A 25,569-nucleotide genomic window follows, 5' to 3' on the forward strand; every position below is an offset into this window, starting at 1 on the left:
AGTACGTAACAAGAATAATCTCCAGTGGGATTTCTACTAAATCCTACATCATATTCCTTATATTCCTAAAAAAGTGTAAAATCGCTTTTGTTGCGTTTCTTTCATACTCTCTCTTGTTAAACCTTTGCTTCTTCTCTTATGTGAATTGCATCCTTTCTCCATCCAATTCCCTACATACAATTAAATATGGTCTCCACTTTTAATTCTTTCACATTCTAAACACTTATACCTTGACAAACCCAGTGTGATCAAATCTAAATCTAGACATAATACTCTCCCCTCTTCGTTTATTTCACACTATTGGCATTATTATCTCAGCTTCCCCTTTTCCACAAGGGATATTTATAATATTAATTATCCTAATAGTTTTTTTTTTTTTTTTTACCTATTTTGTCTGCTCCCTGATTTCCATTTCAAAATACATGAGCCCAGCAAACATTCACAATTATTTTGGGATTGTTAAGTTTGAATAAATTTTGTAAAATTTCCAACAATAAATCCTCTCTTTCTTATTCTTAACATTATAGCAGGCTGTTAAAGAATTAACAAAACAAACTACTCTGTCAGGTCTTATTTCCTTTATATAATCCTATAGTTATCCCCATCATCTCTGCTGTGTACCCCACGTAAGACACTTTACATGTGCAAAGCATGCACAGCAAATATTAGTTTAAGGGCTCAAAGCACATAGCATTGAAATGCAAAACGCGCCCTTTTGGAGTTTACTTTGGTTATAAAACAGTCTTGTGTTAGTCTAACTATGTATTATGCCTTTGTAAATATATTACAGAATAGGCTATTTGAAGACACTTGCTGTCAACACAGCTTTGTCTAAATAAATTGTGATTTTGGTAGATAGCCGCAATCATGTTTTTTGGAAGCAAATGCTCTTTATTCATTCCTAACCAATACAGTTTGAGAAATAATGTTTGCTTTATGTATAAAAACACGATAATAACGAAATATCTTATATACATCTAATGATCAGATGATAGAAATACCACAATGAAAATAATATGTTTCTGTTTTAAGCATTCTGTTTTTATATCAAATTGATATGTTTTATATAGTATATACACATATTAATTTGAAACTACATATGGTATTCACAGAATGATAGAGCCAAGTTCTTCCTATGATTATTCTGAGTATTTTATTCAGAAGAAGTCAGTTCCTTAAAACCCATTAATTTATAAGAAGTTATATGTGAGATGAACTATTTCAAGTGCACTGTGACAGCCAGGTGTTTTGCTCAAAAAGTAATTGCCTCACTCATTTAGATTTCACCAAAGGGTAACAGGTTGTATGTAAAACCTAGGATTTGGAAGTCATCAATAAGGTACTTCAAGTTATACAGTATTTTCTTTATTGTTACAACTATTATGACCAATACAACTGACAATGGAGAAAGATTAATATTTAGTGAAAGACTTGCCCAGGATAATTTCAAGCCCATAATTAAAAGAAAAACCAAGGAAAAAAATCTAAACCTATGTCATTCTGCTCTCAAAGAATAAAGGAATATCAAGATTACCTTATCACTAGATGTAGACCCTCAGATAAGCAAAACTATTGATAGAGCTCTTTTAAATGTCATTTAATACACTATTTATTTTTAGGTTAATACTAATTTTCTGAAGAACACTTATTTGATGGATTAAAACTCTAAAGGACGGGTCAACTTTGTTAATTTCGCAATAAAATATACTTTTAAAATAAATTGGATAAAATTTGTAATAAAATATCCAACCTTTTCATTGAATATACTTATTCATTATGTGTTCTCCAAGTTAGGTGGTCTTGATTTTCTTTTACTTTGTAATTACAATATAAACAATAAGAAAATTCTTTTGGCATGTCAACTACAACTTTAGCCCCATAAATGTTACATATTGTCCTTTATTATTATTAATGTTGCTAGAAACCACAGGCATTTTTGTGCTATGGTATACTTATATCTTATTTATTTATTTTGCTTGTTGTGTCATTTTCTTCTGCATTTCATTTTGGTGTATTTCATGATCTGTTTAAAATTTCAACAAAGATAAAATAGAAAGTTTCTTCACCCACACACAGGCGCTTTGCCGCCCTCTACTGTACATCCATCAGATCGCAAGGGATGTCCATTAAAGGAAAAAAAAAACTGACCATTATCAAAACATTTTTGTTGTTTTCTTTAATATATATTCTTAAAGGATACAAATCTCTAAACAGTTTGTGAAAAATGTATTGCAACAATAAACCAAAATCTAAAGATCGCATGTGATATCGCATAATTATAAATTACAAAAAACACAATTTATTCATTTATTTTTTCTTGTGTTTGCTTTAACTTTGTTTTTTGTTCTGGTTTTACCGCTTAGTTTATGTGGTTAGGGGCTACCTTAGAATCCAGGGACAGCATTTGTCGGCCGCATGCGAAGTTATCTTCTAAACTGAGGAGCCCGCAGCGCGCCACTATCAATCGGCCGACAAACGTGGCCAGCCGCTGAATTCGAATGCGGCCGAAATGACACGTCAGAACAGGTGTTATGTCCAAAAGTGCATGCCTGCCGAAATATGCATCCCCAGTCGTGGGAGCGCGCCTTGCTCTGTTGAACTGTATATCGACGAGGAAAACGGATTAAATTATGTTCAATGGAGCTTATGTTCTTATATTAATGATATAAAAACGTTTAAAAATACCTCTCGTGGGAAAAAAGTTGTGGTTATTTGGCAGATTGATTTACAAAAGTACGGATTTTTTGAACAACATTAAATCCAAAGATTTTGACCATGGTACGGCTGATTTATTTGTTGTGGTCTCTTGTTATTTACACACAACACCAAACCGTGTTAGCCGACGTGAGTTTTGAGTTTGCAAAGCTTTCTCTTTAGTGGAAAATCAAACGCGCATCTACACAGCACAGCGTTCACAGACCAGTGAGATGCGTTCGCTGCGCGTCAGAAAGCTATGGTGCATTCAGCAGCATTGGAACATTTTAAACTTACAAGAATGAGGCATAAAACAGAACTGTATTTTACTGAACTGTATTGTATTTTTTTTTTTTTTTTTGTTTGTTTATGGACATTGCTAGCTTTTTATTCTAAAAAATCTATAATATTACAGCGGCAATTTATCAAAGTTTTTCAAAATCCTGTTTAAAAGCTCCAAATGGGGCTTCAGATCATATGAAGCGACAATTGCACTGTCATTGTTTTACAGGGCAGAATTTGCATTTGCTGATCCTTGTACTTAATTACTGATGAATATACAAGAATCCAGACGTACAAGTGTCAACTCCTCTGAGATAGCAGGGGATGCAGTTTTTGGCAAGGACCTGCCACAAAATGCATCCTCAATGTTTTTAACCTAAGAATTGTCCCACACACATGAAATTCACACTGGTACCTCAGCACACATGTGGAAGCATGTAGTAATAGCTGCGTGAAGCTGACACCCCACCCACGTCAAAAAAAACTCTGCAAATAGACTGAATGGTTAGTGCAACGTTAGTGCAGATTTGTGCAGAAAAAAATATCGTTTATGCTACTTTTGTTTAAGAGATATTAAAGATGATTTTTTAGGTCATCCAGAGGTCACCATCCCCCCATTAAACTCCAATTTGAACCAAAGTGGTCTCCCTTTTTAGTGCTTCGTTTGTTCTGATTTGTGCAGTTAAAACGGTCATTTGTGCTATTTTAGTTTTTAAGATATAATCATTTTAATTTTTGGCTGATGACATCACCATCCCCCCATCAAGCTCCGATTTGATCCAAAGTGGTCTCATTTTTTGGTGCTTCGTTTGTGCTGATTTGTGCCGTTAAAGCCAACATTTGTGCTGCTTTACTTTTTAAGATATAATAAATTACCATCACCAGCAGGTTCAAAACAAACTGATGCGCTACGTTTTTTTAAAAACTGTATCTGTGTCTTACATAGAACATCCATGTTGGCTCTTTTTCATTTATCAACAATAACCTTGGAATGAAAAGTTTTATTAAGATTCGCAGCCCAGTAATACTGTATGTGCAGACTGCTACGTTTTTAATATATAGTTTATGCTGAGCTCATTAAAAAAAAAAAACAAATTGCTCTACATTGTTAGTAATTTCTAATTCTTTAATTAAGCCAATATATTAATTGTTGGACAATATTTCCCACTCCACGCATGAAGCTAGTAATGAACTGGAGAGGACCTTCAGCCTAATTGAACCTTTAGCTTAAACAGACAAACATTTTTGGATATTGTTCCTTGATGCTGTTTTACTTTATAGTCTAACCACAGTGCTGTATTTTGTTATACTTTACTACTAGCCTGAACACTAGCTCAGTGTTCTTGCGCTCAGTTTCGTCTCTGCGCGTGCTCGAATCCGTCTCTGCTCGCGCTCGACCTCTCTCTCCGCGCTCAACACCAGCTGTGCGCTCGGCTGTTTCTCCGCTCGCTCGACTCTCAGTGACCATGGAAATATTTCAAATGTATGTGATTGTTTTCAAAAAATAAAATGCATGTAGAAAAATTTGAATTTCAACTGCAGTTACCATAGTGATACTTGTTTACCTTCCAAAACTCACACTACCTTTGCATTTCTTTCTGTAAAGACGCGATATAAGGAGGTAGGTAATACTTCTTACTTACTTTGAAAAACAAACAAACCATGGTTATGTTGTGTTAAATTATTATGCTCCTACCTTAGTTGGCTTTATTTTAGGTCTTTTGGGGTTGTAACGGAGTCGGAGGAGTTAACTACACCTGTGTAGAGCCTAATTTCTCTGAAAATCTGACAGTAACTGCAGATCAATGTCAATCACTTTTTAGGAGTTATATTTGATATTTCATTTAAATGTATGTTATTTCAATCTTATTCTTAGCAATATTGTTTTTTTAATATATAATAAACTTCTTCCTCTGTATTTTATGCCATCCCCTCACCTCATAACTGCCAGGAGCACATATCTTGTCCCTGTTCAAATAGGGATCTGTGTAGATCACGCATAACTCACTCAATGGCACATTCGCTTTCTGTTCTTTTTTTCATATTTTTTACATAAGCCTTTTATCATCACTTATGTTGATTCCCTTTAGACCAGACTTTTAGTGTTTTTAGGGACATTAAATGATTGCTAGACAATTATGTAAATGTTCTTGAAGGTTTCTCTTGAAGTAACAGATCTCTGTATGCCGACTTTATATAGGAAGTATCGAAGAAACATTTCTACAACATCACACTTTCTAGGAGATCCAGAAATGGAGAACTATCTGAGAGGGAAGAGTAACAAGACAGGTCTCAGTTCCAATGTATTCTCCCAAAATACATTGCCACATAATGAGTGGAGACAGAGTTAACCTGCAAATTAAGCTGTTCTTTAAGCAAAGGCACTAATTCACCTCTCTCCTCTTTTTAAAAGGTGCCCAGAAGGTCCAAATGAACTATTGCAGAGAAAGAAAAGAAAAGATAAAGGTAATTTTAACACTCTTGTATGTAAAGACCAGAAAATAAATCCAATATTGGACAAACAATGCTGGAATTGCATGTGAAAAATGTATAAGTTTGTATTCCGGTGAAAGTATGATGCAAAAATGCAACCTCAACTGACTGTAACTTTCAAAGAGGCTTAAGTAAAAAAATAAAATAAAAAATTATTGCCTTTATTGTATTTCATAAAAAGAACTGCAGTTACAAAAAGAGATTTTAATTGACACTGAAACCTTTATACCCATGCCATTGAATCATGCATAAAGGAATATATACTTTGTTTAGCTATATAATTATATAACTTCAGATTTACTCAGGGAAAAATCTAGGCTTATAGAAGCTATTTTATGCAGTTATTCAGAAGACCTTCATGCAGCAGCAACTTGATGAAATTATTTTAGAATCACAATATTTTTACATGCATCAAAGCATATGTCCCAAACCTTGATCTTTTTACATTGGTCTGATCAATTATAATCTTGTACTAAGCTGTTTTAATTGTCTTATGTTTTCTGAATGCATTTATTATATAAAAGGTGGAACAAACTTAAGGAGTGAAAATTACTGTAAAATTGGTTTGAAAGTGTTTGTTTCCAAATCTATGTCAATTCTGCACATCTTTGCCTTTTCCGCCTTGTCAGAATTTACATGCAGTTGCATCTAAGCTGTCATTCCTATGTCTCCAGGCAGTAGTAGCAATGTTAGAGAATAAAACGACCAACCTTGTGGATGACATCACTCTGCTGGAAATTAAAGTGTCTGCTCAGCAACTTGGCTATGACAATTGGCTTATAAAAGAGAAGCCAACTCAGTTCCAAGAAATAAGGTATTTGAAGGCAGATATCAAAAAATTTGTTTTGATATCTGATGACAAACTTAACATCATGTTTTAAGATTAGCTGTGAATCTGATTGCTGTTTTTCATCAACAGAATTGGAAATGCTGCCAAGTCCAAACAAGAGAGCAGTGATGCTTTAGATAAGTTGCTAAGAGAAGCAAGTGCAATGAATAACAAGTAAACTATTTTTCTATTTTAGATTTTATTATGCACTGCTTATTCTGCAGGTGCATGCTTTCCTATGTGACTCTAATGCCGCTGTCTCTTCTTTGAAGTGAATTCAAAGAGAGTGAGGATGAACTGAGAAGACATATGAGTTATGCCGATCAGTTGTTCAAGCTAGCACCAACCGCACCTGAAGAAGTTGCAGACAGCAAATGTAAGTCATCATTGGTCTTTTTTAAATTAAGAATTAATCTAATCCCTTGAAATCTTACAAATATTTTATGTATCCCCCCCCAAAAAAATAATGTCCTTCTTTGATAGTTTAAAGTTAGCGCACTAACCAAAAACTCATTTATTAATTAATCATGTACAACAATATAGGAGGACTAATAAAGAATTTATGCTCTTTTGGGAACTTTTTTATGTTTTGTAAGAAAGAGTTTCTCTCTAAAGTATCTAGGAATCTTCAATGCAATCAAAAAACAACTGCTTAACCCATTTGATGGATAAATTATGTTGATGAATAGGTTCATATGAAACATAATCAAATCATAAATATGTGTGTACATTTATTAGCAAAAGCCGCATCAAAAATCTGGTCTATCTTCAGTGATTGTTTTGGGGGTGGGGTGTTTAGATGTAGTGCTTCATTCATTTTTCTGTTGGGTAATTGACCTTAAACTAGTTTAGGCAGCCTAAAATATTCAGAGCTCCCCTTTTTTTCATCCCTGTGGGGCAGTGACTGCTCCTGTCATTAGTTTATAGGAAGGACCATTGATTGGCCTTGCTGTTAAATATCAAACAGCTTTTTCTCATTTTGCATTGTCAAGTTAAAAAAAAACAACAAATAACATTCTTAAATCTGCACTGAAATAATTAATTTCTTTTTTAAAGCTTTAAATTGAAAAATCTCCTGTTTATAAGTACAAAGGCTTAAGATAGAAATTTCACAAAGAAAACATTTTCTTGGGGTATACCCGAACTGGTTTTCAAAGGTCAAATGTTTTGATTTGAAAAAGATTTTTCTATATAGAATACAAACTCCAAACAAGTTTTGTTTGGAGACACACTGAAAAGAGTAAAAAACAGAAAGGATAGTGCCAGAAAATAGGAATATGTTATAACTGGCAGACCATCATTAAATGCCAACATTAAGCAATTCATTTGTTTTTGTTAAGTTGAATAAAAAAAATGAAGTTTAAATTGATTCCAAAGAATCATACTTTTCCTTTATGAATAAATATTAAATATGATTTTTCATAAATGCCCTTTCACAAATCTAAGCTGGAATCACAAATCATAGTATCATAGGATTGAAATTTAGGTTCATAGCACAAAATGTCCTTAAGCAGTAATACATTGGATGCTAATGCAGGTGTTGGGACAGCTTTAAAGTCCGGTCCAGATGGAACGCTGCCTTTGGAGTGTGCCTTTCCCATCCTACTGAGTGAGAAACTGTAAGAAAACACTGACACTTCTAAATGTTTTTAACTAAATCAAGACGAGTTGATGAACATTATCTCCTATTTGTCATTGTTGTGAATCAAATTCTGATTTCTTTGCAGGAAGATGAGTCATTTCCTATTTTTATACTAGCTCAGAAAAACCATTAGAGCCTAAAGCCCTTTCTGATGACTTTACATCAAATTTATTTAAAGACACTGACTGCAAAGTGCTCCTATTTGATTCATTAGTCCTTTAAGAACATAGAACATTTCAAACTTTTTCAAGAAAACTTAAATCATCACAATTATATTTATAATTGCAATGAATAAAGTTTAAATTGAGGATCTGGAATTTATGTTGCAATATGTGTGAAGTTTAGCATCAAAGTGATTGCAACTTGCATGGCAGGTGATCCAAGCCAGTCTACAATTTTTTTAACAGAAAAAATAATTCTGTGTTTCATAAGCAGAACAATACACCAACAAAAATCAAGTTACTTGGCTTAGATTGAGGCAATTGTGCAACAGCCTTTTTCTGTTCAGCTTACAAGCAGTGAGCAAAAGCCTTTTGGAGATTAGCAGTGGTTCATCTGTCACATTGCATTAGAATATATTTTGTTCACTCTAGCACTTTCTGTGATACTGCATTAAAATAAGTTTCAAATTTAAAGACATTATGGTTGGAGTTTTTATCATTTTGAAAACTAAGTGAGGTTTACCTTGAGGCTGAAAACTGACCAAGTGGGAACTATTCTGAATGTTAAGTTTCATAGTTAAGGTTAAACTTGATTGTCAGTTCTGTCATTTTTACTGGTTTGTTCTTCATTCATTTGATCTCTGTTGCATTCTTAGGTCCACTGATTTATTTCATATCAGCTACTGCAGCAGTGAGGTTAGACTTTATTCAGAGCCTTAATCTAATCTAAAAGCATAATTTCTCATTTTGTTCAGTGCTCAGAGCCAAAATTTTGTGCTTTTCCCCCTTTCCAATTTGCAGAAGATCTACTTATCAGACCCCCTTGAGGTTGTTGATCTGTACAAAGTGCAAAGACAACGGATTCTGATTCTGCATCAGCATATCGAAGCAAGAGTTCAAAAGCTGAAGGACATCAAACAGGACGTGAAAGAAATGTGAGAAGCTGCCTTAAAATCTGAAATGAGGTTTTAGACAGATCAGTCTTAATTGTAAAGCAGTATTGTTATAACAGATGCAGGCGACACAAAGACGTATGGTGACATGTAAAATAAAGGCAAATTACAGACAAATGGCTAACATTACTGTTACATGATTGTTTTAAGGAAAGAGAAAGTTAGCCATCTGGAAGAGAATCTATCAATCCAAGAAAGCGACATAAAGCCCATGTTGGAAATGGAAGACAGGAGGGCTAATAAGTTCAGAAGAAGAGTTCAACTCAAAGAGACACAGAAGACAGAAACACAGGTAAAAAAGCACTGGCACAAATGATATTTTCCTTCTGCTTTTAACTCATTTAAATGTTTTAGATTATTCACCAAACTTTCAGACAAGGGAACCTGGAAAACTATAAATGGTAGTTTTCAACAACAACAAAAAAACGTAATCAGACATCTCTGCAAAATCATGAGTTCACTGTGAATAAATCGTAGCATCTTTTGCCAACATCACAAGCCACATGAAGGATTGATTACTGTGGGAGCTGTCAAAAAACAACAAAATATGCCCTGGTACAACAAATTCAAGAACAGATGAAAAATAGAATTAATGGAATCTATTCATCCGAACAAGGTTGAAGAAGCCATTTTTAAAACTCTTTGAAGTCGAGCAGACCACAGGGATGTGTCAAACAGTGATTAATCTCTGGGAGCAGCCAATGAACAGAAAGTATCCCAAAATCGGTTCAATGACTCCTTCTGGAGATCGTTAAAAAAAACAAAGTTAAGATCGATTGTCCACCAGGCCTCACTGGCCTCCATCAATGTTTACTTTTAATGATTCAATAATACAGAAGAGACAGGGTAAAAATTACATTCGATGATTCATGGAACCACGAGGAAAAAGGGTAACTTTCTGGATGGGTGATTCTGTTACATCCAACGTAAAACAAGCAGCTATTTTAATTAGGGGCATGTCCTTCATTCTGGCTGGTTGGCGTTCATCTGACCTTCTCCACCAATATCTACCTCCACTGAGGTCTCTCGGTGCTTTAAAATGTTCTTTTACATTTAGTAGTGCTATGTCGTGTGTAGTTAAAACAAGTTTGTATTATAAAACCGGACATTGTCGATAATCATTAAGAAATCAAGAATCAAGAACAGTTTGAGTAACTTGTTTATTAAATATGCAAATCTTATAGAAGGTGAAGAAAAACAGATTTAATATTAATATAATATAATAATACAATAGATAAGATAGCTCTGTTTGTTCATGTTTGACATGATCTGTTTGAATCATGTCTGTTCTGTAAGGAAATGGGATCTTTAAAATCTTGGACAAATGAATTGCAAGATGTATTTGCTCACATGTATGTGTGAAGAACAGAGGCTGGAACAAAATACAACCAAGACAGTTCAGTGACGTTAGAGCATAGTTTATTCAGCAGCGTGCTTTGTGAGCAGGGCTTGAGTCTGAGAGGAGCCAGCAGGCTGCAGACTGATAGGCAGACAGTTTATGAGGAGATTTCCTGGGTTTATGATCCAAAGGAAGGCAGACAGATTTGGAAATCGAGAGGTCCAGGAGCAGAACAGAAAGGATATCCAGACAGGCTGACAGAGTCAGAACAGGATCAATTATGGTCAATATCAGAAACAGAACGGGGCAGTTAACAGACGGGCAAACAAGTAATTTAGATGACGCTGGATTAATCTTACCGGGTTAGCACAAGATAATCTGGCCCTGACGTCTGGTGTTATGGTGATTATATAGTGATGGAACCAGGTGAAGCTGGTGAAAGCTGATTGAGGGACGGGCGGAGCTGAGCAGGTGTATGGAAGGAGTGATCAGCCCAGCATCAGTGCAGAGATCATTACAGTATGGGCATTGCACTGATGGCACAGTCATGTACGAATGGCACTTATGTAAATTCATAATAAATAAACAAATAAAACAAAATCAGTACTGGCTGAAATCAAAATCAACAGGTTTTTTTTTTAGAGTTCTGATCTTCAAAAAAAAAACTGCAATCGTTGTGAACATCATGGCAAAACTAAAACATGGAAATGGTAGTGTGATGGTCAGTTATTGTTTCACATAGGATCTGTTTTTTTAGGCATGTTAGCTTAAAAGCTTTTATATATTTACTTGGGTCATTGTCATCTAATAATGGCATATGTTTGATCAAATGAAACATTATGTGTGCCAAAAAAAAATGGAAATGTGTAACAGAGTACATATTTTTCACAGCTTTGTTTTCAATTGTCAAACCTTTTTAGATCCAAAATAACTCATATAATTCTGTTCTTCTCTACAGGATCCCATCTTTACGACTGTGGATAGGAGGGTGACAGAAATTTACTCCTGCTTCTTCAAAGAACAACCAATCTCTACACCAACTCGGGAAAAGCTCATAAGTGTTATAGAGCCTATCCTCGCTTTGATGAAGACCCTTGAAAACATCCCTGAAAAGGAACTTCAGCAAGAGCGAGACGCCCTCATTAAGGCCAGGTTTGTTTTCAAGAGCTTTGGCTAACATTGATGAGTCATGTGAACATATAACATCTTCCTAAAGAATTCTCATTCATTCTTTAATCTATGTTTTTTTGAAAGGCTTGAGAGTTTTTAAAGAGATTTTATGAGATAGAACAAAAAAAAAAGTGAATAAGAAAGACTAAACATTTCTCACACTTATATCTCTGGAGACTATTCCACAATGCTAATTTGGTGTTAAATGCTGGAAAACCTAAGTTTGCACAATTTCCAATTCTGACTCCAGGGGCAAAGGATGATCTGCCTAAAAAGTAGCTTTCCAAGTCATCAATGTATTAATATGAACCATTGCCAGAAAAAAACGCCAAATTTTCAAACACCAAAGCTGTTTGATAAAGCTACTTGAACTGGAAGAGCTTAAAAAAGGAATAAAGGTAATAGAGTTAGTTACCTGGTATAGGTTGTCTTATTGGACTTATCATTCCAGAATACGTGAGCAGAAACGTCAGCAGGAGATGGAGAGGGAGAAGGAGAAGCAGAGGAAGTGTAAACGAGCTCTAACAGTGAGACAGAAAATGGTAAGCCATTCTTAAATGTTTTAAACAGGCGTTCACACTGCTTTTACAATTTGTATTAGTATAATACTCGAGGCCTCTATATGTTATTTTTTTTTGCTTTCTTTTTTTGTATAGTGTAATACACTTCCAATTTCAATATTCAATTGAATCAAAATTCAATATACATCAAGAGCTCATTTCCCTTCATTAGACGACCTTGTTGCAGGTATGAACTATCACTAAACCGCTCATGTTTTTATTTTATTTTACATGGCAATTAATAAACAACAAAAGATCACATTATTCACTTCACATTATTCACTATATATATATAAATCTCCATTAAAACCATAGTTATATAATTTACTTACCGTAAATAAAATATTGTGCACTGTGTGAAAAACAAACCTGCTGCATAGACCTGCATATATTTCGATTCATAAAAATTTTTCAAAAACCTTTTTAATAAAGTTAAATAATATCATATTCTTTTGAATGTTTAATCATTCTTTGGTAAATTACTTTGTCTAAAGGTTTTAAAAAACAAGTTAATAGGGAAATGGGGTGATAAATGTTGAAAGATCAATGATCACAAGATTTAAACAATGGGATAACTTTGGCAACCTTAAAATCAGCAGTAATACATCCAATTTTTACTGTCAATGTAAAGAGTTACATATATGGAGTCAGAACTTCTTTAATAAATGGAGCACTTATTTATCATTTATCATTAAACCAACAAGCAGTTCCATAAGGTTTACACAGAGTGAAGTCCCCATCCACAAATATTGAAGCGAATTTTACACAGGTCTTTTTCATTTTAAGTAACTGATTCCTAGTTCTACATAAAATCATTTGCAGATTAAGAAAACTGATCATTTTAAAGGTGCAGTAGGAGATCTTTTATAATGCATTTATACCATGTGGCTTGAAGATCTCCCCACAGTCACTTAGCAAGCAGTGAAATAGAAAGTCTGGAAGTGAAACTAAAATAAATGGTCCCCGCTACAGTGAGAAATCAATGAATAACCTCAACCGATCACAAAAGACAGTCCGTTGTACACGATTGGTTCCTTGACATGTCAATCATGGTTGTCTGCTTGTCCCACACTGCTCTTTTATTTCTCCGTACCCTGACACGTGAACGGATCAAGCCCCAATGCTCATGCAGGACGCCATGGCTGGAAGTTAGCCATTGTTTTGAATGTCAGATCATTCTGGCTTAAACATGTATATAAATGTACTCTATATCAGACTATTGTCGCAAAAGTTAGAACATTTCTATTAAAAGAAAAAAGTCCTGTCTTAAAATCTGTCTTTTTTTCCATTATTTTATGCAGGCCAGTTTTCACTTATGTAATTTTAGCCATTATGTTGCATCACATCAAAAACAACAAATTAGTAGCTTTCATAAATGTTTGAATGATTTCTGATAGGATGAGTAATGAGCTTTGCAAATCTCAGCTAAGACCCCCGTTTTTAGGTTTCTATCATGCTAGGAATAGATTTATTTTTTTTGTCTGAAAGCTTTGTAGTAATCTTTGTTAACTGAAATGTTAGTGCCTCTAAGGTACTTCACTTTATCCAAAATAGCAGTTTTGTCCTTTTGAGCAAAGAAACTTAACCACAATTGGTCTTATACAGTTCTTCCATTAAAAGAAAAGAAAAATTTAAGCAAAACTAAAGAAAAACATGTGCATTGATGAATTTTCTTTTTTTTTCTTTTTAAAGCCTGGAAGAAAGCTCATGGAAAGAAGTCGTCCTTTACCAAAGGTGGAAGTCAAGAAAGAGCCCTCTGATGTCCAATATACACCAGAGGGTTGGCTGTTTCATCACATTTTATCTAAATAAAATAACTCCCTGTTCAAAAACAAGCTTATCTTTCTACATACACACCAAATGTTTGTCCTGCATCCCAATATAAAGTGTTTCACTTTCCTCCCTCAATTTAAGAACAAATGTACTTATTTTAAGAAAAATTTTTACATTTAGATTGAAAGTTTTTATAGTGCAGCATTGGAAAGACCAGTGAACGTAGCTTTTATTGCAGGCAGAAATGTGTTGATCTTCATCAGAATCTTCCTCCTTAACCCTTTTTAGGACACTCAGTTAAATACTTTGAAAATCTAAATTTCAAGCCAAGAGTTTTATTGCAAGACGTTATTATCTTCGTAATAGTGATGGGTTAATGAGGGAGCTTGAATCGTTTTGACACAATGCCAAACTGTATTGAAATGTGTTGATCTTCATCTGAAATTAAATCAGTTTTCCAGCTCTCAGCCGTTCCACTGCATAAGTCACTCCTGTTTCTCCCTCTAGAGTCCTTTGAATAACAGAGGTTTTTGGAAAAAAATAAGAAATGTTAATATGGGCACGCTCAAACTCCTGTAAATCAGAAACCACAATTATTTCAGAGCTGTAATTTGCCATTTAATCTATAGAGATATAAATAATTATGTATGTAAAATTTCAGCTAGATCAAAGAACTGGAAGTGTGTGAGGGGCTTTGCTTATTGAACGCCTCTGATATCCAGGTTTTCTGTTAGAAAACAGCTAAGCAGAAACATTGTTTAAATAGATTTAATTAATTAAATTCAGATCCAAAATGATCTACAGCTTCCTTTATCAACTACAGCTGCAACAAACAAAGATTCCTATATTTAAAATAATAGAATTAAGAGAAAATACCATTTAAAATCATTTTTAAATGTTCAAATTCTAGGAGAAATGTTTGTGAGTTTAGAAAATGCAGCTGAAGGTTTAGTTTAGAAGGATTTATAGAAAATAAGGAAGAAAAACTGGTTGTCTATTTCTATAGTAATTGTTTAAATGATGAGATTATAATATAATGGAAATAATAAGATAATAACATTAACTATAATAATAAACTTAGTGAAATATGTGGAAATAAACCTTCACAACCAATTATAGTAATTCTATTAATCATTTTTCTTTAAACTTCTTTGTGAATTTTTCTGGAGGATTTCAGCTTTTTTCCTCTGAAGCAGAAATAAATCCCAGAATGAGAGAAAAACGTCATTATTTATTTTCCCAGAAGTCGGCTGCTCTTACATAACGCTGCGCCTCACGTGCCGCTGGTGCGTCAATCAGCAGAAGGTAAACAGACTTGTGACATCACGCCCATCGCCGCGGTGACATCATGCTGCTTTCAGCCGTGATTTCCTTAAAAGGAGAAAAAGAAAAAAAAACACATAATATATATATTTTTTTTTAGGAAATGTCTTTTTCACTGATTAGGTTAAAACTTGTTTATGTTTGATTTCAGGTGACCTTTGACCTCTAATAAGTTAAATGGTCCATGTAGAGGCTCCATTATGTAACAGCAGGTCATCAACAGGAGCCTCACAGAGTAAACAGGCCTGCGAGTTAAAATAGAATGCGTGCAAGATACCTTGAAATAGAAATAAAGTTTCTTATCCATGGGCTTTTACAAACAGCTATCAGTCTCAACTAGCATCAGACTTTACATTTAAACAAATGCTAATGTGTTTCAAAATATGTATACACAAACTCTCTCACCCACACCTCATACATCATACACGGACGCACATACATCATGTATCCATGTTATTAAATGCTAATTGTAACATGTATCAAGGCTATTAGTAATCCTATTTGAATCTTGTCCATTTCAGATTGCCTGTGACGGATGCAACAGGTGGTACCACCATGGCTGTGTCAACAACCCACCACCTGACACTGAGTATTGCTGTCCACTGTACATATAGTTTTCAACTGTTGTTGAAAAAGACACAAGTTTGAAGAAAATACTTCGACTTAAACATTATTTAATTTAAGTTCCTTTAAATTATTTTTGCTTTACACTGTTCCAAGTTAAATTGTGATTTATATGTTGTTATATTTATTCCACTTTGTTTGGAAGCTACTTCAAAAATGTTGAAACCTGTTTAATGTTGTTTGATGGAACTGTAAGACTTTGTTTTTTATAATACACTAAAAATAAAGTAAATAGCACAAAAGAACTACATTACTGTGTTTGCAACTGGTTTTATTTTCCAAATCCAAAAAGGTGAAATGCAAATGTAAGGTAAAAGTTTACATTTAGGTTGGATGTAAGATGTAAATCTTGATTACCTAAACGGTAGGTCCTTGCCAAAAATTGCATCCCCTGCTTTTTTCCAGAAATATACAGTTGTAGCTGATGTAACAATTTCTACCTGCTTCCACATGTGTACTGAGCTACCACTTTGAATTTCATGTGTGTGGGACAATCTTTAAGTGAAAAACAAAGGGGGATGCATTTTGTGGCAGGTCCTTGCCAAAAACTGCATCCCCTGCTATCTCAGAGGAGTTGACACTTGTACGTCTGGATTTTTGTATATTCATCAGTAATTAAGTACAAGGATCAGCAAATGCAAATTCTGCCCTGTAAAATAATGACAGTGCAATTGTCGCTTCATATGATCTGAAGCCCCATTTGGAGCTTTTAAACAGGATTTTGAAAAACTTTGATAAATTGCTGCTGTAATATTATAGATTTTTTAGAATAAAAAGCTAGCAATGTCCATAAACAAAAAAAAAAAAAAAAAAAATACAATACAGTTCAGTAAAATACAGTTCTGTTTTATGCCTCATTCTTGTAAGTTTAAAATGTTCCAATGCTGCTGAATGCACCATAGCTTTCTGACGCGCAGCGAACGCGTCTCACTGGTCTGTGAACGCTGTGCTGTGTAGATGCGCGTTTGATTTTCCACTTAAGAGAAAGCTTTGCAAACTCAAAACTCACGTCGGCTATCAAGGTTTAGTGTAGTGTGTAAATAACAAGAGACCACAACAAATAAATCAGCCGTACCATGGTCAAAATCTTTGGATTTAATGTTGTTCAAAAAATCCGTACTTTTGTAAATGAATCTGCCAAATAACCACAACTTTTTTTTCTTATATTATTAATATAAGAACCTAAGCTCCATTAAACATATTTTAATCCTTTTTCCTCGTCGATATGCAGTTCAACAGAGCGAGGCGCGCTCCCGCGACTGGAGATGCATATTTCGGGAGGCATGCACTTTTGGGCATAACACCGGCCGTTCCATTGTTTACTTCCGGGTTAAAGGGTCGTGTATGTGTCCAGATTAGCGTAGCTGTCTTTTTGTGTGCACGTGAGACTGAATTCCTATCATAATAAAAAACAGGCAAAGTTATATCAAATATGTCGTCCGATAAGATAATTGGACCTGCTTTACCGCCGATGTTTAATAAGGAGGATTCTGAGAGTGATGAGGAGGAAAATGATTGTAAGAAACAGAACGAGTCTGAGGCCATCTTGGAATGTTTGTTTTCAACAATTTATTCCAGCTGAGTTGTGTTTTTGTCTCTTAATATCCCATAGTCGCTGGTCCTGCGCTGCCTCCTGGTTATAAGAGGAGTGAGCCGTCGAGTTCCTCTGAGGAGAGTGAGCCGGAAGTGGCCCCCAAAAGAGCCAGAACAGCAGGAGCTGCAGAGTAGGTCCTCACTTTAGTGTTTGGTTATTAAGAAAACATTTGAAAAACACACAATATTAACACGTGTTTCTGAGCAGGGGATCAAAAGATGATGACGATGATGGTTTCTTTGGACCAGCTTTGCCTCCAGGATTTAAAAAGCAGCAGAGTTCACCAGAAAGGTGAGTAATAATATGGGACAAGACAACTGCCAATAGAATAGAAAATCCCTTTATTGTTCCACAATGGGGGAAGTTGTGGTGTTAACAGTAGCAAAAGGTTATAGTAGGAGTGGTCACACAATGTACACCTTAAAGAAGTGTATAAAAATAGCAGATAGGAAAATAAAACTAGTAGAGTACTGTACTGTACAGTGTTTTTACACTATAAAAACTGTATCTGGAGAATAAAAAATAATCAGTAACAGCTGTGGACATTTTTACAGTAATGGATATGTGAAAAATAGCAGCAACACCAAAGATGGTCAAAAGAATGACAGCAGCACGTTATTTACTAAGATAGAAACTGTGCAAAAATCAGCATCAATGTAAAAACTCCTTGAGGTTGATGGGAACAGTGATGGTTATAAAACATATGGGTAGGTGTCTTCATTTGTAAATGTAACTCAGTAAACATGAAAATATTTAGAATTTGTATTTTTTTTTCTCCCTTGTTGTCGACTTGACATTCCAAGTGAACTCAAATGCTCCGGCTGTGAGAATATAAGTTTGGAAGTTACAAAAACACATTAGAACTTTGCACCAATGCCTGTGCAAATGACATATTTACGAGTACCAATCCAATCCAGGAGTACCTGAGACTACTGATGAAGCTGTTACATTTCTTACAACTGGTGGCGGTAAATGTGCCTAAAAAATTTTTACCAGCCACCATTAAACAAGAAGAAGACGACTGTGAAGGTTATATGCAGTCGGCTGTGTTCTATTTCGAAGGACCCAGTCCAGGTAAACTGGATCCTTCGGAGGCTGGAAGAGATCGGTTATAGAATTAAACAGGTTGAGCCTTCTCCAGCTGTCAACACCCCTCACTCGCTCTGTCGCCTAGCAACCATGACATTTGTCTCACAAAGTAGGCAAAGACTAGATGCCGAACTACTACCGTATTTTCACGACCATAAGGCGCACCGTACTAAAAGGCGCACTCTCAGTTATGTGTGCCATTTCTGTATTTAACACACACATAAGGCGCACCGGACTATAGGGCGCGTTTTTTATATACAGGTACATGTCCTCTACTACCTTTAAATACCTCTACTGCGTATTTAAAAATACAGCGGGCCCAAAACTGAGTATGATTGTGCTTTATTCATGTATTTATTACAAAGTATTAATCAAACCTGGGAGCTGGCCGTGAGACAGACACATCGCAGATGACACAGCGCTGTGATTACTCCTAAATTAACTTAAAATCCTGAAACCTGCCGACGGAATATGTTCGCTTTTATTGCCGGTATCCTGGTGCCTGCAGTTTAAATTATTTAGATGAAAAACACCTGCAAGCCGCCGCGGTGAGGCTGCTGTTGAAGGGATTTCTACTGTCGGTGCACCGCTGGTATGTGGGGGTCTGAGCGCCTCCGACAGAAATAGATAATCTGGATGAACTGACTGCAATTAAGTTTTCAGGTGGCCTTTCTCACTTAAAAACATATTAAAACTACTTTATTCCCACTGATCACAGCAAATATAGCTGCAAGATTTAGATTATTTAGATGAAAAAACACCTGCCAGCCGCCGCGGTGAAGAGGAGGAGACCCGGCCCAGAGGCTGCTGTTGAATTAAGTTTTCAGGTAGAAAAATAGAGCGGGAGCAAAACTGAGTATGATTGTGCTTTATTATTGTATTTATTACAAAGTATTAATCAAACCCATCAAAGTCATCATCCTCTGTTTCTGAATTAAACAGCTGCGCTGAATCAGACATGCCAATTTCCCCTTCTTCGCTGTCAGAGTCACTTTCCGTGCAGCGCAGCTCCTCAGAAATAATGCCTGCTTTTGCGAAAGCTTGAACAACAGAGCCAGCAGACACGTTAGTCCAAGCATCTACAATCCATCCGCAAACGGTGGCGTAACTTGCCCGGCGCTGCCTTCCACTTATCCTGAAACTGTGGTCTCCGTCTGTCATCCATCGCTCCCACGCCGCTCGCAGCCTTACTTTGAACGGCCGCTTCACACCGATGTCGAGCGGTTGAAGTTCCTTTGTCAGACCCCCGGGATAACGGCGAGCACAGCATTCATTTGATTCACCTTTTTTTTTTTTCACATCGGCTGTGAGATGGGCACGCAGCGATGGTGATGCGTGGAAAAAAGCACCTGGTCTCCTCACATACACCTGCCTTTCATCATCTCCTCATCCATCCAGCCTTTTTCATTTGCGTTAATGTCATCAGAGCGCTGTGTCTGTCTCGCTGTCAGCTCCCAGATCAGCTTCTCTGATTGGTTGATGCGGCGCGTCCAGCAGCAAAACTTCAATTTTTCCATCTCGAGCAGCAGCAGCGCGTTGGCGGTGCGTCAGATACTTAAACGCTCCCGACGCGCTGCGCCTGCTGCTCAAAACGAGCTGCGGGACCTTTTGCTGCACCTATACGCGCGTCAACCATTGACTTTGCATGTAAACTCGCTGCTTCTGCTGCACCTGCTGGGTCCGGTTCACACCGATGTCGAGCGGTTGAACAACGAGCACAGCGTTAATTTGTTTCCCCATGTTTTTCACATCAGCTGTGAGATGGGCACGCATGGAGTTACATATTAACAGCGATGGTGATGAGTGGAAAAAAAAACACCTGGTCTCCTTACATTCAGCCACTCTTTCATCATCTCCTCAATGAGGTGGTCTCAAAAGTCGCAGTTACAACACACATAAGGCGCACCGCACCAAAGGGCGCACCGCACATTTTGAGGGGAAAAAAAGACGTTTAAGTGCGCCTTATAGTCGTGAAAATACGGTAACTACTGTTATGTGCGCTAATATAATCTTTGAGCAGCTTCAGCAGCAGTACTGTCGTTGCAGATATCAGATCTGTTGTTCCCACACAGTACAGATAATGGAATCTGATCTGCTTAAATGTCAGCCGTTCAATAAACCAAACATTACCTGCAACATGTCTGACTCAACAACTGGTATCCACGGCACCATACTCGGCTGACAAATCTGGCCTTCGGAGGAAGCAGCCGTCGGATTCGCACACAGCTATAAACTGCCCTGATGTGGTCCACTCTATGTGATCTAGGGCTATGCTCCTCCAACCGCCTGCTGTTGGCCCTCTTAGACCCAGCCACCCACTGCCTCTACCAGCTCCTGTTTACTACGTCCCAAAAATCTTTAATGGTCACTGTCCCTAATATAATATTTCATGTTTTTTAAGGATTATGTTTTTTTTATAACTTGTTATGAAAAAAAAAAAATGGTAAGTTTGTGTGGGATTCGATCCCAGCCAAATCAATATTTTTATTAATAAAGCCAGGATGCATTGCTATCCAGAAACATAGCAACAGGACCACACTGTCACATCGACATAGGATGAAGTAGGGAATGCGCTTTAGAGGTTTGTAGGTGGCTTTTATAAAAATGATTGTGTCATCCTCCTCATGTAGCCCGTATAGGTCCGATGTGGGGTACACTGGAAAAAATCAAAATGTGGATAAGTAATTTTTTCCACAATAAGTGCATTCTTTCTTGGATTGAGGAGGTAAAAGAGAGATTTTGCCAATGGAAAACACAATTGCATTGTCTAATTTCAAGTGCGTGTTATCTAATTATCTTATTTTAAAAGTAAAAGTCATTTAGCTACTCAAATTAAAGGAATAGTACACCCAAAACATGATTAGCCTTCATTTTCTACTCACCTCCATGCTGAACAACACTCTGGAGTACTTTTTTGATATCTCAAATGCATCTGGAGATCTGGGAGGCTTCTTGCTGTCTGCTGACATTCAAATAATGGAGGTCCATGGCGCCCGAGACAGAAAGGTCCATAAAAGTCCACAAAAACGTGTCAATATTCCTCCATACTGCTCGTCCAATGTAATCCAAGTGTCCTGAGTGGGTAGCATCCAGAATTTACTCGAAACGAAGTCATTTAGAATGTTTTTAGAGCATAAACAGTAGTGTATAGGATTTCCTAATAGCGCCCCCATGCGCGCTCACGATTCTACGGAAGCCGGCAGACCAAACCGGAAGAAAGTGCGCATTCAGCGTCTGGTCTGCCGATAATGCAAGCGTAGAAGAAGAAATGTGCTGTTTACCTGTGCAAAGAAAGAAACAACGAAAGAAAAATGTCTGAGGACTTCAGTGTTGAGGAAGAGCATGAGTTCTTTGCCGAGCTGAATGCGCTGGTTTGGTCTGCCGGCTTCCGTAGAATCGTGAGCGCGCATGGGGGCGCTATTAGGAAATCCTATACACTACTGTTTAGGCTCTAAAAACATTCTAAATGACTTCGTTTCGAGTAAATTCTGGATGCTACCCACTCAGGACACTTGGATTACATTGGACGAGCAGTATGGAGGAATATTGACAAGTTTTTGTGGACTTTTGTGGACCTTTCTGTCTCGGGCGCCATAGACCTCCATTATTTGAATGTCAGCAGACAGCAAGAAGCCTCCCAGATCTCCAGATGCATTTGAGATATCAAAAAAGTACTCCAGAGTTTTGTTCAGCATGGGGGTGAGTAGAAAATGAAGGCTAATCATGTTTTGGGTGTACTATTCCTTTAAGGGTAAATACACTTAATTTAAGACATTTTTACTTATTTCTAGATCGTTTTTCCAGTGTACAGTCCACTCTGCCTCACTCAGCTTCATTATCTTTTGGGCATTTGGCTGCGGTCTACTGCTAACCTTCTCCGGGAGAGCAAAGGTGGATAACAGCAGGATGTTGGAGGAAGATAGCCCTAGATTACACAGAGTGCACCGATGGTCATTTTCAGATGTGCATTGGTCCAAATTTGTAACTTTGTCATTTGTTATTGTAATGCTCAAACTCATTTTTTTCACAGATGAAGCATTTGAGTTCTCATGTAATGAATGAGTTGACAACCAGGAATGAATACAGATGTTTAATGAATTCACATTTATTGACTTACATTAACAAACTGAGACACCTATGTTTTTATTGAGGGTTATCTTACCCAATACACAAATATTTCATATTAAGTCAAATGTCTGTACGGTGATGTACAGCGCTGTGGTAAAAGTATTTCTTGGTTAAGTTTTACTTTACCATACAAAGGTTTCTATATTAAATAGAAAATGTCCGACAACATGAAGTAGGCTTACGGTAAATCCCTCTCAAAAGGACATTATGGAAAAAATGGCAGAATATTCAAAAGGAATATTATGCCCTAACTGAAAGAAAGTTTGTATCTATCAGTCTCAAACGGGTTTGGGACTCCAGCAAATAAACCTCAGAGTAGCATTCCACAAACTGAGAAAACGCGGAACAGTTGTTAATGCTTCTACCAAATTTACCATAAGAATGCATTGACAATTCATCCAGGAGGTCACAAAAAACGTCTTGAGGCCTTTGATTAAAGACTCTAAAAGATGAAAAATATGTAAGGTTAGAATACTATTACAAATTCATTTTAACTTAATAAAAATAAAAAAAACACAGTGGAAGGAATGGCATGATTTTGAGGTGCGTACTGGATGTCTTCCTGAATAAACACTCTGTATATGTGAACATCCTGTAGAGAAATGTTTAGCCCTCAGTCTGTGACCTTAAACTCACTTACCGTAGGTTATATTTACAGGATAACGACCTGCACCTAATCAGCAAATCCACCTCATTGTGGTTCAGTAAATAGATAAGTTGGATATTTACTGCAGTGAAAGTCTTGACTTAAATCTAACTAAGATATTGTAACTTCCCCAGGCCCCCTGTGCTGGGACCAGCGTTACCGCCTGGCTTCCACAGGGCTGCTTATGACAGTGACGGGGGTGAAGATGGGGAAGGTCTCCCAGGACCTGCACTTCCCCCGGGGTACCAGGCTGAGTGTTCCAGCAGTGAGGAAGAAGATGAGGATGTGATTGGACCCATGCCGGCCAAAGGACCTGTTCAAAATTCTGTGGCTTTGGAATTTGAACAAAGAGCACAAAGGATGAAAGAGAAACTCACCGGACAGGTTGTTCTTTTCCCACATCCCCTGAAATGTAGACCCTCCTCCTTTGGAAATGCTCACAAACATTTTTTATGCTTTTTTTTTTAAATCTGATTTCTCTGTAAATAGGAGACCCCCGAGGTGCTGAGCAGAGAATCATGGATGACAGAGCTCCCACCAGAACTGCAGCACATTGGTTTAGGGGCTCGAACCTTCAAAAAAAGGTCCGGTCCAGAGAACAAGGATAGATCGATTTGGACAGACACACCTGCAGACATGGAGCGTAAAGCCAGGGTAGGCATTTTATATTGTTTCCATGCCAACTGTTGTCTTTGTGTTATTTGGTTCGATCTCAGAGTTTTCCTCCTTCACCAACAGGAACGCCTCGAAGGAAAGAAAACAGGGGAGGCAAAGGATGATAGCGTTCCACAGCTTTCTCGAAGAGACATGGAAATGGCAGAAAAAGTATCTAAATATAATGTGAGTAGCTTTTCTTTTATTTTATTGAATGTTCTCTAAGTGACCTTTGAATACACCAGCTTCTGCCTTCCACATAAAACCTAATTAAAATGCATCGATTGTTTAATCATAAGTCATCATAAGTATTAACACCTTTGCTGATTTGCAGGACTCCAAACGGGCCGAGTCTCTCATGTCCTTACATTCAAAGAAGCTGAAGGAAAAAGCGAAAGAGAAGGCTGACAAACCAGTAGAGAGGAGGCCGTTTGATCGGGACGCAGACCTGCAGGTCAATCGCTTCGACGAAGCCCAGAAGCAGCGGCTGCTTAAGAAGTCTCAGGAACTCAACACCCGCTTCTCCCACAGCAAAGACAAAATGTTCTTGTAAGATTTTTGTCCGAATTGTAGAAAATTCATCCAGCTTTCCTGTTGTTGTCTCAGGTAATCTAATTCTTTTTTTTTTTAAAGATTTTTTTACAGTAATACTTTATTTATATCCATCCAGTCACACTGATTCTTTGGTTTATTGTTTTAATGTTGGGAGTTCTGTAGAAGGATCCACTAACAATTGTGAATTCTCCAGATTGACAAAAAAAAGCAGTTGAAATTAAGATGAATATCTAATCTAAGGATAAACCAATCTGGCTTTATATGTTATATTTTGAACAGCACTAAATAAACGCTGCCAAATCTGCCCCATCACTTTAGCAGATTTATTTTTTCTTCTTCGTAAATGTTAAGAGGATGGCCTTCATGGTAGCATTGTTACTATAGAAAGGTCCCAAGTTCAAATCCAGGCCTGGGGTCTTTCTGCCTGTAATTAGCATTCTCTCCCCATTCATTCTTGGGCTTTTCTGGGGTTCTCTGGGCTCATCCCACAGTTTCCAATCCATTACTCCAGAGTTAACTGCTTAGTATAAACCAACTTATATATGAGTATATAAACATCCTACAAGTGTGTGTGAGTGAATGTACCATGCCTCTAACACCAGCCTTTCTGACCCTTCAAAAATGAGCAGGCATTAGTAGATGGATTGATGTAAACAGCATAAAAGCAATTCATACGATATAAACAGAAGAGGGTTTTGTTGAGATATTTTTAGTCTAAGGTACAGAGAAATAAAATTTTGTAATAAATTTGAACTTTTAGTTAACAAAATACCTCCTGTAAATGTGATAAGTGTACATTTTGATTCATTTTCGTATGTTTATTATTGTTTTTATTAATTGCTGTAAGAGCTTACAGCTTGCTATGTATTTTTTGTATCCCGTTAGCAGTTTGTCTTATCAATTTCATAAACTTTTATTCCAACACAGAATTTGAACATACGTGGTCTTATTTTCCCTAAAGCAGAGGTCCTCAACAGGTGGTCTGTGTCCCCTGGGGGGTCCATGGAAATACTGTATGAGGGTCGCAAAACTTTTGTTAGATTAGACTTCTTTTTTTTTT

At 36.7% G+C, this 25,569-nt stretch overlaps 2 protein-coding genes and 1 long non-coding RNA gene across 5 annotated transcripts; all 3 read left to right on the forward strand.

The window, feature by feature from the left end:
* Nucleotides 1-6,119: 6,119 nt before the first annotated feature.
* Nucleotides 6,120-11,585, forward strand: LOC119771856. 3 transcript variants are annotated; one of them, XM_038268040.1, is made up of 8 exons: nt 6,120-6,223; nt 6,389-6,472; nt 6,571-6,674; nt 7,836-7,917; nt 8,758-8,797; nt 8,903-9,036; nt 9,205-9,346; nt 11,352-11,585. In XM_038268040.1, exons 1-8 carry the CDS (start codon nt 6,156-6,158, stop codon nt 11,568-11,570), a joined length of 873 nt encoding a protein of 290 aa, XP_038123968.1. In that variant the 5' UTR covers nt 6,120-6,155; the 3' UTR covers nt 11,571-11,585. The 3 variants fall into 3 exon arrangements, with proteins under 3 accessions (XP_038123968.1, XP_038123967.1, XP_038123970.1); XM_038268039.1 differs by having other exon boundaries at nt 6,131-6,283; XM_038268042.1 differs by lacking the exon at nt 6,120-6,223 and adding an exon at nt 6,235-6,293.
* A 424-nt stretch (nt 11,586-12,009) lies between these two features.
* On the forward strand, nt 12,010-13,955 carry LOC119771857. The gene is made up of 2 exons (XR_005279190.1): nt 12,010-12,105; nt 13,816-13,955. It is a non-coding gene; the product is annotated as an uncharacterized LOC119771857 (long non-coding RNA).
* A 3,204-nt stretch (nt 13,956-17,159) lies between these two features.
* On the forward strand, nt 17,160-25,438 carry gpalpp1 (GPALPP motifs containing 1). The gene is made up of 7 exons (XM_038268078.1): nt 17,160-17,360; nt 17,456-17,567; nt 17,645-17,728; nt 23,435-23,684; nt 23,790-23,954; nt 24,039-24,140; nt 24,289-25,438. The coding sequence occupies exons 1-7, from the start codon at nt 17,276-17,278 to the stop codon at nt 24,505-24,507; spliced, it is 1,017 nt and encodes a 338-aa protein (XP_038124006.1). The 5' UTR covers nt 17,160-17,275; the 3' UTR covers nt 24,508-25,438.
* The last annotated feature ends 131 nt before the right edge of the window (nt 25,439-25,569 follow it).

The sequence above is a fragment of the Cyprinodon tularosa genome, unplaced genomic scaffold (assembly GCF_016077235.1).
Source record: "Cyprinodon tularosa strain WSP-4 unplaced genomic scaffold, ASM1607723v1 ctg691, whole genome shotgun sequence".
Taxonomy (NCBI): Eukaryota; Metazoa; Chordata; class Actinopteri; order Cyprinodontiformes; family Cyprinodontidae; genus Cyprinodon; species Cyprinodon tularosa.